This window comes from Rousettus aegyptiacus, unplaced genomic scaffold (assembly GCF_014176215.1).
Source record: "Rousettus aegyptiacus isolate mRouAeg1 unplaced genomic scaffold, mRouAeg1.p scaffold_m13_p_2, whole genome shotgun sequence".
Classification (NCBI taxonomy): domain Eukaryota; kingdom Metazoa; phylum Chordata; class Mammalia; order Chiroptera; family Pteropodidae; genus Rousettus; species Rousettus aegyptiacus.
In genome coordinates, this window is record NW_023416295.1 from 54,578,712 (window position 1) to 54,592,049 (window position 13,338).

Sequence of the window (13,338 nt, forward strand, 5' to 3'; positions counted from 1 at the left end):
TTTGTAAAACCATGGTCTCATTTGTAGAAAATATAAAATTAATTATAAATAAAATCTACATTTCAAATTTGGGAGTCTATCCACATTTGAAAATCTGGATCATAACTAGCACATATGCTTCTCCAACTAACAGAAAGCCTATGTCCTAAAAGTGTTAATGTAAATCAGTTCCTTGGAAATTAGAACATGTCCACCCACTGAAATAATTTTATAAATAATAATTAGATCTACAGGCCCACCCTCCGAAGCCTTTCAACCTGTGATGTCTCAGTTTATAGCAACATTAACAGTAGCCTTTGTTCTCAGTTCTGGCAGCAGGAGCCATGTTCTAGGGATGAGAAGAAAGGAAAGAGTTTTCTTATCCTCTTTTTGTTTTTAATACTCAGAGGAAACAGAGGACAAAATTTTGAAATACTAAGCATCCATTGGATGTTGAGGCTCCCAACCGCATCCTTCTGCTATTTGCCATTGCCTCTGTCTCCAGCCTTTTGCTGTCCTTTCGCTTTCTCACATCTCCCTTGCTCCCAACTTGCTCCTGCCTCTACATTGAACCATCACTATACTCAAGAGTTGAGATGGTCTCAACTAGTTTTTTTTTTTTTTTTTTTTTTTAAGCAATCAACAAGTGTTGCTGGGAATGTGGAGAAGAGGGAAACCTCATGCACTGTTAACTGGGATTGCAAATTGGTGCAGCCACTATGGGAAACAGTTTAGAAGTTCCTCAAAAATAAAAAATAAAAATAGAACTATCTTACAACCCAGCAATTCCACTTTGGGCTATTTATCTGAAGCAATCCAAAACACTAATTCAAAAAGACATATGTGCCCCTCTGTTCAATGCAGTATTATTTACAATAGCCAAGATATAGAAGCAACCTGAGTGCCCATCAATAGACGATTGGATAAAGAAGAGGTTGTACATATAGACAATGGAATATCACTTGGCCACAATAAAAAGAATGAAATCTTCCATTTGCAATAAAGTGGGTAAACCTGGAGGGCATTATGTTAAGTGAAATAAGTCAAAATACTATATGATCTCATTTATGCAGAATCTAAGGATCAAAGTAAAACAAAATGGAAACAGACTCATAGATACAGAGAACAAACTGATGGTTTCCAGATAGAAGGAATGGGAGAGTTGGGTGAAAAAGGTGAAGGGAATAAGAAGCACAAATTGGTGGTTACAAAATAGTCATGTGGATATAAAGTACAGCATAGGGAATATAGTCAATAATATTGTAATAATTATGTAAAGTGCCAGGTGAGTTCTAGACTCATCTGGGGATCACTTTGTAGATTATATAAATGTCTGACTACTACACCTGAAACTAATATAATATTGAATATCAACTATAATTTAAAAAGAAAAAGAAAAAAGAAAGCAATCAAAATATATACACTATTCCTTGAATGACCAAGGACTCTTTCTGAAGTTTTTGCATTTTAAAAATACAATACTTTGAACCCAAACAAACCCCTAACCAATGAGATTTCTGTCACCATGACTAAAAAAATACTCAAGACCTTGAGGAAATTACACTAAGCAAACAAAAAAAGGCAAATACTATATGATCTCACTTATAATATGTGTACTCTAACAAACAAAAAGACAACCAAAAAAAAAGCTAATAGATACAGAGAACAGGTTGGTGATTTCCGGAAAGGAGGGAAATGGAATGGACAAAATAGGTGAAAAGGATCAAAAGGTATAAACGTTCATGGGATGTAATGAACAGCCCGGTAACTATTATTAACAACAGTTAATAATGCTCTTTCATATTTGAAAGTTATTAGGAGAGTAGATCTTAAGAGTCCTCATCACAAGAATAATAATAAAAAAAGTATCTGCATGGCGATGTATGTTAACTAGACACTGTGGTGATCATTTCACAATGTATAAAAATATTAAATCGTTATGTTGTAAACTTCGAACTAATATAATTTTATATTTTAATTATACCTCAATACAAAAAAGAAAATATTCAGAGGATAAAAGTATGACGAAACTGCTTAGATTTAGAAGTCAGATTCAAGAGGCAATCAGAAATCAATTGATTTAAATAAAAGAATTCAGATTCTTGGCTATAGTCTCCAAAGCTTAGATCTTGGGTTTTCTATTCCAGGATGGGTGGTGGTAATTGGTTGTAAACTAAGTCATCACTTCATTCATCTCTAGATGGTTCTAATAAAATATATCTTATAGACCTGTAATTGTGCTTTTAATTTAATCCCTTCAACCAAAAAGATGATTTAATACAGACAAAATGTTGTTCTCATTTCTAACAGATTATAAACCAAATAAAATTATTGTAATTTGGGCACTGGGAATTTTGCACACACACAAAAAAAATTATGGTAACACATGTATAACTGAGCCAATAATTTACTATTTTATGTCAAGAAGTTAAATAAGAAAAATAAAATAATTTATTTAATGCTAAAATCAAAATAACACAAAATAAGTTATCTTCATTGTTTATACACTCATATTTTATTTGAATTCTGATTTAAGCAAAACATGAAAGGAAAGGCTGAGTTTTTTTTTTTTTTTCTAGAAAGTTAAAGGATGTTTCTTTTTCTATACTACGAAAACAAATGAGAATTGAGATTATGTCATTCTATAATGTAGTACCTGAACATGCCTATAAATACTTTCTGGCAAAATTTGTGCATATTTTAAGCAAATATATGTGCAAAAATATGAAATTAAAAATAAAAGTAATTTAAATTTAATTTTAGTGACCATTTAAGAAAGAAAATTCTACAGGGTTTATTAAAATTTTAATATTATTGATACTTCAAAATGGAGACATATTTTTGACCTAACACTCATCTTTCATCTCCTCAGGGTCTACTTTCATTTGTAACACTCACATAATTCCAGTGAAAAACCAAGAAGGTGTGGCCATGATGTTTATCATTAATTTTGAGTATGTGACGGATGAGGAATCTGCTGCCTCCCCAGAGAGGGTAAACCCAATATTACCAGTCAAAACTGTCAACCGTAAGTAAAAGTAACATGTACATAATGTTTTTGATATTCTGTTATTGTAATAATTTAAATACATTCTTCATTTTGACTCAGTTCTCAAAATATGTTCACATTTTAAGTAAAATAATTTTATATTTGAAAAGCCATAGCTAATGTTACACTTCCATGCCTTACAGAATTGCTTTCAAAGCCATTTGACTGCTTATACCATAGTAAATTGAACCAGTCTCCTAGTGATGGGCATTTAGGTTACTTCCAAACTTTGGTTATTATAAATGATGCCAAAATGAATTTGCATATATGTTTTCATATGTGTATATGTATATTGTTGGACAAAAGTATCTTCAGGGTAGGTTCTGTAAGTAGGATTCCTGGGTCAAAGAGTAGTTGCACATGTATCTTTTTAGATACTGCCAAACTCCCCTCTTTATGTTTTGAACCATTTTACACTATCACAAGCAATATATTAGACATTTTCCCAAAAGCTATACTAATAGAAAGTCAACCTTCTTGATTTTTGTTATTATAATAGGTGGATAATAACTCTATTAGTTTTAGTTTACATTCCTCTTATTATGAGTGAGGTTCATATTTAAGCACTATGGACATTTCTGTCAACTATTCATTTCTTGTATATACTTTCAATTCAATTGCAGGTGGTTTTTTTGTTTTTGTTTTTTGTTTTTATTTTTTGTCTTTTTTCTTTCAAATTATAGAATGAGTTGCAAATCGCTTCTGCAGCAAATGATTTTTTATCTTTTTTTTTGATAAAAGCCTGTTTTTTGTTTTTCTTTTTGTTTTTTGGTAATATAACTAAATTTATCAACCTTTTTCCTTGTTGATTCTGAATTCTTAAGTTATATTAGAAGAGCTTTAACTGTTCCAAGGTTGTAAGCAAATTCATTTTCAATCTAGAACTTGTATGGCTTTATATTTCAGAATCTCTGATGCATTTAAGTTTTAGGCTGGTTTATAATGCAAGGTATAAATTTAATTTATCATTTTATCAATAGCTTTCCACTTTTTCATTTATTAGAAGTGTTTGTTGTTACCAGTAATTTGAGATACCACCTTTATCACATGCAAAATTTCTTGTGTACTTTAGTCTATTTCTCAAATTTATTTTGTTCTGTTGGTATACTTATCCTCTAGAATCACACCATTTTAAATATACAATTAATATCTGATATGATATGCTCTCTTTGATATTAATTTTCAGGGCTTTGGGGTTATTTCTTGTTTAACATTTTATATGAGCTTTAGAAATAACTAGTCTAGATACAAAAACCCTTTTCGTATTTTTATTAAATCTCACTAATTTTATAAATTAATTTGAGGAAAATGTATATCTTCATGCAGTTGAGTCATTCTATACAAAATCATATTCTGTATATATTTTGATTTTTAAATCTAATTTTTGCATCTTTTAAGGGTGTTTTTAAATTTTCCTCATTGTATGCTACTTGACATTTAACTTTTGTTGTTGTTGCTGCTATTATAAGTAGGATCTTCTCTTTCATATTTTTAAGGCTACTGATTTTTTGAGTATGTTTATTTTATATCTTGTAATCTTAGTGAATTTTCTTAGTTGACAGCTTATACATTGTTATAAGCTTATTGTAGTTTTCTTATATGTTGACTCTTAAGAGTTTTTCAAGTATTCTATCATCATATCAAATAGATTGCTTTATATTTTCCTTTGCTTATACATATGATAGTTTCCTCCTGTCTAATTGCACTGACTATTACCTTCAATGTATCATTAAAAAGAAGTTGTTGGTTAACATCATACCTTATTTCCATTTTTTGTGTGAATGCCACTAGTGTTCTTCATTAATTCAAATGATAACATGTGGGCTGAGTTGTATGTGTTTTATAATTTTAAGAAAGTTTCTATTGATTTATGTTTATTAAGAATGGGTGTTGAAATTTGTAAGTTGCCTTTTAACATCTGTAGAAATGAACGCACTGTTCTGTTTTCTTATTTTTGTGGTAAATTTTATTAATGGAGTTTACTAATATGAAACCATCAGTGAATCTCTGGAAGGAACCACATTCAAACATAAGGTATTTCATTTTGCTATATGCTGTTGGATTCCTTTGTTGAAAATTAATTTAAATGTTTTGCATTGATATTCATTGGGGAGACATCTATTATTTTTCTTTCTGCATATGTGCAATTTCTTCAAGTACTGGTAACAATGTTATAATTCCTTCAGAAAAATAATCTGATTTCTTCTCTAATTTACTAAGGTTTTATCAATTTTCAGGAATGATCCATGTGAACATGAAAACAAGGCGATATTTGAGAATATTAGGTTACAAATTTAATATTATTTTTAAAACTCTATCTTATTATGACGTTATTCAAGTCTATATCCTTACTTATTTTCTGTCCTCTACCTATGTCTTAGATTAAAAGAAATACATTAAAGTCTTCTATTATTAGAGTATTTCTCTTTATTTTTCCTTGGTATCTTCTAAATTTGTTTTATGTATAACTGTAATAGATTTTTACATTTATTGACATAACTAATATATTTTATCTTAATACTAACATATTCCATGTTAATATGTTTCTCTTAAAGTATTTCATTATGATATATATATATATATATTTTTTGTACTGTGTGTATCTTGCTTGTTTTATCCCGTTTTTTTTTTTTTTCATTTTATTTTTTTAGCAACATCTGCATTTTTTTCTAGTGGTTTTATCTTTATAAGAAATTTTTATATAATGCCTTTAATCATTCCTACTTTCCTTTGATATATTTTAATTCCATGCTATGAGCAAGAATAAAATTGGCTTGTAACTCTTTTTCTCCACTTTCACCATGAAATTTTAGTCAATAATATTTATTATTTTTTAGTGCTTATCTTTTGCACTTTTAAGTGTACCTTGTTTTCTATTGTTCAGCTTGTCAGATTGAATTATAAAATTCGACCACTGTCTATTACCAACAAGGCATTCACTGAGCTTATTTAATGTTTTCTTCTGTCTTTTCATCCTGTTTTGCTTGGTTGAGATATTTCTAGCTTGCCCAGTATGTCACTTTTGTACAGTTTTAAATATTTAACGAAATATTTTCAGCGCTCAACACTACTCTTTTTGCAAAAGTTTCTCAAACATAACCTTGGATAAAGTTCATTCTCTTCAAAAAAAAAAAATTCATGGGTAAAATATTTTCAGAGTTCTTCCATGTCCAACAAAATTTACCTGTAGCCTTGACACTGGAAGGACAGCCTAGGTAGACGTATTTGACTCACACTTTATTGCTCATGAAACTTATATTGTTCCACTCTTCTCCTGCATCAAATGTTGCTACTTAATTCGTACTTTGTAAGTTATTTTGATATATTTACTGAATCACAGAAAATTTTAGAAATAAACTAATAACAGGAGACCTTGATACTCCTTTTTCAAACCAAAGGGGACTAGTCTAAAATTGTTATTAACATATATCTGGATTTCACTATTATAAGTCAGTTTTCCCAGTTATAATATATAAATTCAGTTTCTCTTTTATTTCAGGAAATTTTATTGAATTATAATTTTAAATATAATTTGTTTTTCTTCTTCAGGGACTGAAATAATATGTATGTTGAAACTTCTTTCATATATACCACTTTCTGGTTCTTTTTTCTCTCTTTATTTCTCTTTCATTTTCTTGGCTTATCTCATTTCTAACCTATATTTCTTGTGAGTAGTGTGTAATATGGTCTTAATTTTTTAGATGATTTTGTTTTATTACTTTCTGAATTTATTACCTATATATTTTTAGTTCTTGCTTTGCATTTTCTTCTGCTTGTACAGTTTTTATTGTGTATTTGAATTTCTAATTTATAATCTTCATATCTTCAGTTGCTGATTTAAAATATTTTAAATTTATTTTGATACATTTTGTATATCCTCTGTTTTATAACTAGAATTTTAACATACTTTTTCTCTACAAAGTATGTTTTGTTTTCATTTTCTTTCTTTCTTTTTTTTTTTTAATATGATGTCTTTGTGCAGGTAGTAGAGTTTTCTTGTTTCTATCTATTCATGCAGGACTTGGACCAACATTAACAAGAAATCTGGTTAGAGAAAAAAAAAAAAGAGTCTTCTTTGAGTGGCTTTTTTAGTTTTTCAGTTCAAAGACTCATTCATACGTTGCAAAGAGTTTGTAAATTTGGGTGTGTTTTTTTTGTTGTTGTTTATTTGTTTTTCTCTTATTCTTTAAAATATATGGCACCCCCTTTTTTTTCTTTGGCCTCTGATCCTTCTATTTCCTCTTACATCAGTAAAGGGAATTTATATTTAGCTGCTTTCTTATTTCCCTGCCTCCAAGGGACAATTTCACCTTTGAAGTCCCCTGAACCTCTCCAAGAAGTAGGGCTTTTCTGAGGCTGCTATCTGGGGCCTTGTGTACTTTTCAAACTGCTTTCTATTGTCTCTCTAATAACAAGTGTTCTGTTCATTCAGGTCATTGACAAGCTCTCAGTATTTCTTACTCAGTATGGAGCTCTCTCATTCGGAGGGTAAACCCTATTTAATATGTGTTCCACCCTTCCCAGGAGACTTTTGTATTCCCCTTTCTTTACTTAGTTTCTGCCAGACTCTGTATTGCAGTGTGCTCTCCTGAGCCAATTCTGCTAATTTTAGGCAGTTATTTCTCTGTCTATATGTAAATTAAGATTTATAAGGTCTTCTTTTCTTATTATTCTTTAGGCACAGTTTATGGGTATTTTTCACTCCCTTATTGAGGAAATTGGAATTTAGTTATCTGTCATTATCTATTGGAAATTGAAAGTCTTATCACAAATCTTTAATATTTGAAAAAAAATCATTATACTATATATAAACTCAGATAGCAAAATATATGCAAAATAAAAACAACACAGTCCAAAAGCCTGTGTTGTAAACCTAAGTATAATGACAAATCAAATGTATACTAGCTGAAAAATTTTTATACTATCCAGTATGTCTAAGTGACAATACAATATTCTGTTAAAGCAATATTGGGACAGATATTTTAATGTAATATGATTCCAATATTCTAAATACTTAACTCTGAACAATACTACACTTGAAAAAAATTCTCTATCAAAAGCATTGATTCATCAGTCTCCTAGGTGGCATATTTAAAAACAAAACTGAAGTACTATAAAAAACTATTTTAATGCCAAAGTACTATTCTTTAAGTTGATGACTGTTTTGATTTCTTCGTATTGTCCACTAAAAAAAAAGTCTTTATTGACTGATTTCTGAAAGTATACTTTAGGTAATGTCATCCTGTATTTTGGTCAAAAATGTCAATAAGATAATTTGTTTGAGGGGAGTCTAGTTTTGTGTTTTCATCATCTTCACAGATTCTTTAGTTTTCCCATAGAAAGGTTCTATTGAATGGGCCATCAAATTGGATGGAAGTGAAAATGGGAAAGATATATCAATGACATGGTAAAGAGAGCATTTTTTTTTAATAAAGTATTCATTTCAAACTGAAATGCAAATTAGAGAATTGAAACTGAATTCTTGAATGGAAGATTATGCAGTAGCCTCCCAGGATATAATACATAATCTTTGTAACATTATTCGGTGATTAAAATAGTATCCCATGTACAAGTAACAGAAAATTCAGAAGAGATTTTTTTTTTATTTATTTTGTAAACGTGTAGTTTCCCTATACTACAGCTGTCACTCATACATGGAATCAATGGAGAGAGTACAATGCAGTTAAAATTCTTTCCAAAGTATTACAATGGCCCATTATTTTCCACCAGTATATTGGGTTTTGATTATACCATTCTATCATTATATGTTTTAAATTTCTTTTTACTTGGTGTCAGTTTTTGAAGAGTTGATTGTTAGATCAAGCAGAAAAGTGAGAGTAATTATGCTTAGTAGCTTCTAATACTATCCAATTTCTGTTTTGTATTATGTCGGATCTTTGACAAACTCCTGCTGATTTTTTTTTTATCTTAAAGTGTAACTTAGTATTATTTGTAGTAACTGTGTAAAATAATATTATTGCCTATTTCCAACATTGCTGTTCTAGGGGTGGACAGTAAAACAAAAATAAGTAAAAGAAAATCAAGTGTTGATACATATGTTTTCGCAGAAACATCTTACCTTTAAAATACTTAATTTTTTATTTAACTGAGTGTGTACATGTGTGCATGTGCCCCCAAGTGTTGGGCTTAAGTGAGACTAATGGGGAAAAGGCAACTGTTTGAGGTGTGAGTTCGAGTTCGTCAATTCAAATGTCTCTCTTGAATTGTAGACAAAATAAAGGAAAAAATTTGAAGTGACCACACAAGAAATGTAGATGAAAATGAAGTATTAAACTGAGAAGATTAAGTAATAGAAAATACACAATACAGCTAAATACACAATAGAAAAGATGGACCATAAAAAAGGAGTATGATAAATTGAGCTAAGTAAGTTCTGGAAACCTAGAAACTTGTATTAGATGAAGTAGTGGATGATTTCTCAAGACAAAAAAATTAGATTCAGGTTTAGGAACACTACACAAGAAAAGTGAACAGCTTTCTACAGAAAGAACTAATTTTTCACAAACATTCTTTGTCAAAGATACAGGACCAGCCACAAATAAATGACTCATATCCTGTAGAATGAAGCAAGTACAGGAGAGTATTATTTTGATAGGTCTATCTAGCAAACTGATAAATACTGCACAATTGAGTCAGTGAATTCCTATGTAATAAATATAAATACAAAATAAAAAGCATCGTGTTTTCTCATTTATGGCTTCTGTAAGAACTCTGCAATCTAAAAAATGGAAATAATGCAGCATGAATAAGAAAATCATGGTTTTTCTACCCATTAAAATGAGGCCACATCTAAAGGAAATAATAGGAAAAATTAGTTATTTCTTTTTGCTCTGATATATCTGTTGCTATGAAATATTTGCAAAATGTCAAATTATGTGTTCTAGCTTACACTATTAATTTTAAAGTAAATTATTGTCAAGTTTAAGAAAATCTTACTTTTATTTTTAAATAAAAGATTTTTTAAATTTCATTTTAAATAATTTACAAGTATATTTATGTTTTATATTTCTTCTCTTTTGTAGCAGTAATCTGGAATCAGCAGTCTGGTTCACACAGACACACATACACACACAACACACAAACATACAAATACACACATATTTTAATTTGTTAAAAATTTCCTGAAGGGGGTTGAGGAAAGCTATTTCAAATTTAAAATTACTGACTTAACAATATACATACAAACAGAAAATGAATGCATTCTATGTTTTTAACTTGTTTAGCTCTAGTTCACAACAGGTATCTTCAACATTTTGGAAATAGTAAGTATCCAATACATACCTATAAAATACAATAAATGAATAAGTTATTTTTATATTTAATAATTAAGTTGTTTTTTTTTTCCCACATTGAATTAGCATTAGCCAGATTGTCTAAGTCAATGATTCTTTAAGTGTGAGACCATCAGCATCACCTTGCAACATGTTTGAAAGACATCTTCTTGGGCCTTACTCCAGGACAACTGATTCAGAAAGACAGAAATTCAACAATCCATGTTTTAACAATTGCTTTAAATCATTCTGATACCCACCGAAGTTTGAAAACTACTGGCCCAAGTTAATTAATATTTATATTAAACTATAAATTTTAAGTAAAACTAAACGTAAATCTTATAAAATAAAGGTAAATTTCTATAGTATCTTATTCTCACAGTAATTTTCAAAATAAAACTTTTTTATTTAATCTTATTAAGGTATTATAAAGGAGATTTTGCTATCTTTGAAATGATTAAAATTATACTCCCCAAATTGGAGGAGAGTTTTACTTTCATGCTTATTAAAATAATAGTCTGAATTACTTTAAAAATTTTGACTAAAGCTAAGTCTGCACACACAAAATATAGCTGGTAATTTAGAAAATTATCTAACTAATTTAAGCTATTAAAAATGTATTCATATACTTTGGAGTCAAGATTCTGAATAATTGACACATAAGATATATATATTTGTCTGAATAGCTACATTACTCTGTAAATTTGTATCTCAATTTTTGGACCTCAAGCTAAGAAACACAAAAATTTTGTTGTATATTTGGTTTATAGAAAGATATTCACAGTGTTTTTACTATTCTCCATTGGTGCTAAAAGTCATTCTTTAATTCAAAGATGAAGAGCTGCTATAGTGATATAGTTTCCCACTCAGGGAGCATTACTATAGAGCATTACAATCTATTATTCAACTGAATTAAAAGTTTTACAACGTAACTGATGTTTACTATTATCATGTGTTTGTAACTTTCCTCTTTTTAAAGATTAAATTTGACATAGGAAAAGAACCATGACATGGTCGCTAAAAGAAATCTGAGAAGAGTTTAGTCATAGGTTGCAATCAACTTTATATCATGTTTCCCCCTAGGAGTTGGGCAAAGTTAGTTATATTTACAAGACCAAAAAAATTTCTAGTAGTTGAAAAATACAGTGCATTATCCTTTCATTAACAAAGAATGGTAATGACCACTTAAATTAGCATGTCTACACCAGAGCCATGATGTGCATATCATTTAGAAGATTTTGTTACTTAGCAACCCCCAAAGCAGGCACAGTCCCTATTCATACGGCATTTGGGTAGCTGGGTGTTTGTGCCATTTGTCTTTAGAATACTCCATGAAGAATGTCCCTGTCAATGATAACTTGATAACTACAGGGTAATTCCAGATCAATCTAGGTTAACATGTTATTACTTTAACACAACTTGAATGGATTCTTTAACTTGGCATTTGAAAATGGAAGAAATCAGTCGAAGAGAAACAAGAAAAAAAAAAACAGTTTTGGTAAATCGTTCCTTGATTTATTAAGCAGTTATCATGTAGAAACCTAATTAGGTATGTATAACATTGGTGTGTTTGCTTTCATTTCCAATCCCTCTTCAGTGAGGAATTACAACCTTTGGTGACTAAAAGCAGTCCACCCGTCCTGTCTCTGCTTTATCTTCCTATCCTTTCCTCTCATGATGACCCAGCCCAGTTGGAAACAATGCCTCTCAGACATCATCAGCCTTGTGAACCTGTTCCAGAAGTTCTCTGCTGCTGCAGCTCCTGTGATTGTCCTCACGCATGTGGCAGCCTTAACTTCCCCTGTCCTCCACACACTGAGCTCTGCACTACTGAATCAGTACTCACATTGCTTCAAGATTCTAGTTTTCTCCTATGCTTATTGTATATACTTATCATAAGATCTTGCTTTTTCTCTGGTATCTCTCAACCTAAGTGTCTCACGAACCTTAGTCTTCCAAGGCGTGACAGACCACATCTGCTCCTTTAAAGAGTCTCATATTTAGCTTCAGGTCTACTAGGTCAGTGTACTCCCCTGTGATCCTGTGTTGTCACTAACACCAGAACCTGTACTAGCTGCACTGCCCCATCTGTCACTCACTAGTCAAATTAGCCAGGTCAGTACTATGTTCACATGGCATGATATTTTTTCCCAGTCTGTTATGTACTGCCATCTTTGACATAGTCTGAGTCACTCTGGCAGCCCGTGGGTAACATTGTAAAGCCCCTCATATAGCTAGGAGTAAGAAAGACTTGTTCTTGCCAGGTACCTCTATGGAAATATTTTCCTAAAAATAAAAGCTAGATATTTTATCTTCCCATTTCTCCCATCAAATTTGATCTGCTGCTCTCTCTGACTCAGATTACAGTCATGATTCTCTGCACATATAGAGCTATTTGGTTAGAGAAAAATCTCACAATAATTTTAAGGCTTTCGATTTAAGTGTCAAACTTATGAATACCCTTATTTTATAAAGGTATATTGACATTAATTCATAAATCCTTATTTTGTGTAATAAAAGTTGATAGTATGCTTAATTTAGATTATGAGTTTTTTGTTTTGTTTTGTTTTGTTTTCAGACCAAAAACTGGCTATCCTTCCCCCTCTATCCTCGACACTGTGCCCCGCAGCGATACCTACCTCAGGGCTGAGACGGCCCTGTTGCTGGAATAGTTTCTGCTGAGGGTGCACAGCTCAGCCATTTGCTGGGAATTGTCATAGGCAGGAAACTAACTGCCTGATCCAAGGTTATAGCACTTCCCATGGCGACTGTAGCCAGTAAGGAGCTGATGCAAGGGTATAATGATCAGATACCCTAGCTTCAATTTGGCATAAATCTAAATGGCTGTCAAGCTCTAGAGCTCAAGGAGGACTTGCTGAAGCTTCAACTGTATTTTCATAACAGTTTACCTCCCTCTGCCCGATCTTGTCTTCCTCACTTCCTTATGGGCACATCTCCTGAGAACACTCCCCATGAAACTTTATGAACAGTCTGTATTCACGGATCTAATTTGAGATG

At 31.0% G+C, this 13,338-nt stretch overlaps 1 protein-coding gene across 6 annotated transcripts in view; it reads left to right on the top strand.

Moving 5' to 3' along the window:
- Positions 1-13,338, top strand: part of KCNH7 (potassium voltage-gated channel subfamily H member 7) — a 405,071-nt gene that overhangs the window by 265,982 nt on the left and 125,751 nt on the right. For all 6 annotated transcript variants that reach the window (XM_016146430.2, XM_016146424.2, XM_016146425.2 and 3 more), the window contains exon 3: positions 2,852-3,007. In XM_016146430.2, coding sequence (XP_016001916.1) covers positions 2,852-3,007 — 156 coding nt within the window. The remainder of the gene's footprint in view (positions 1-2,851; positions 3,008-13,338) is intronic.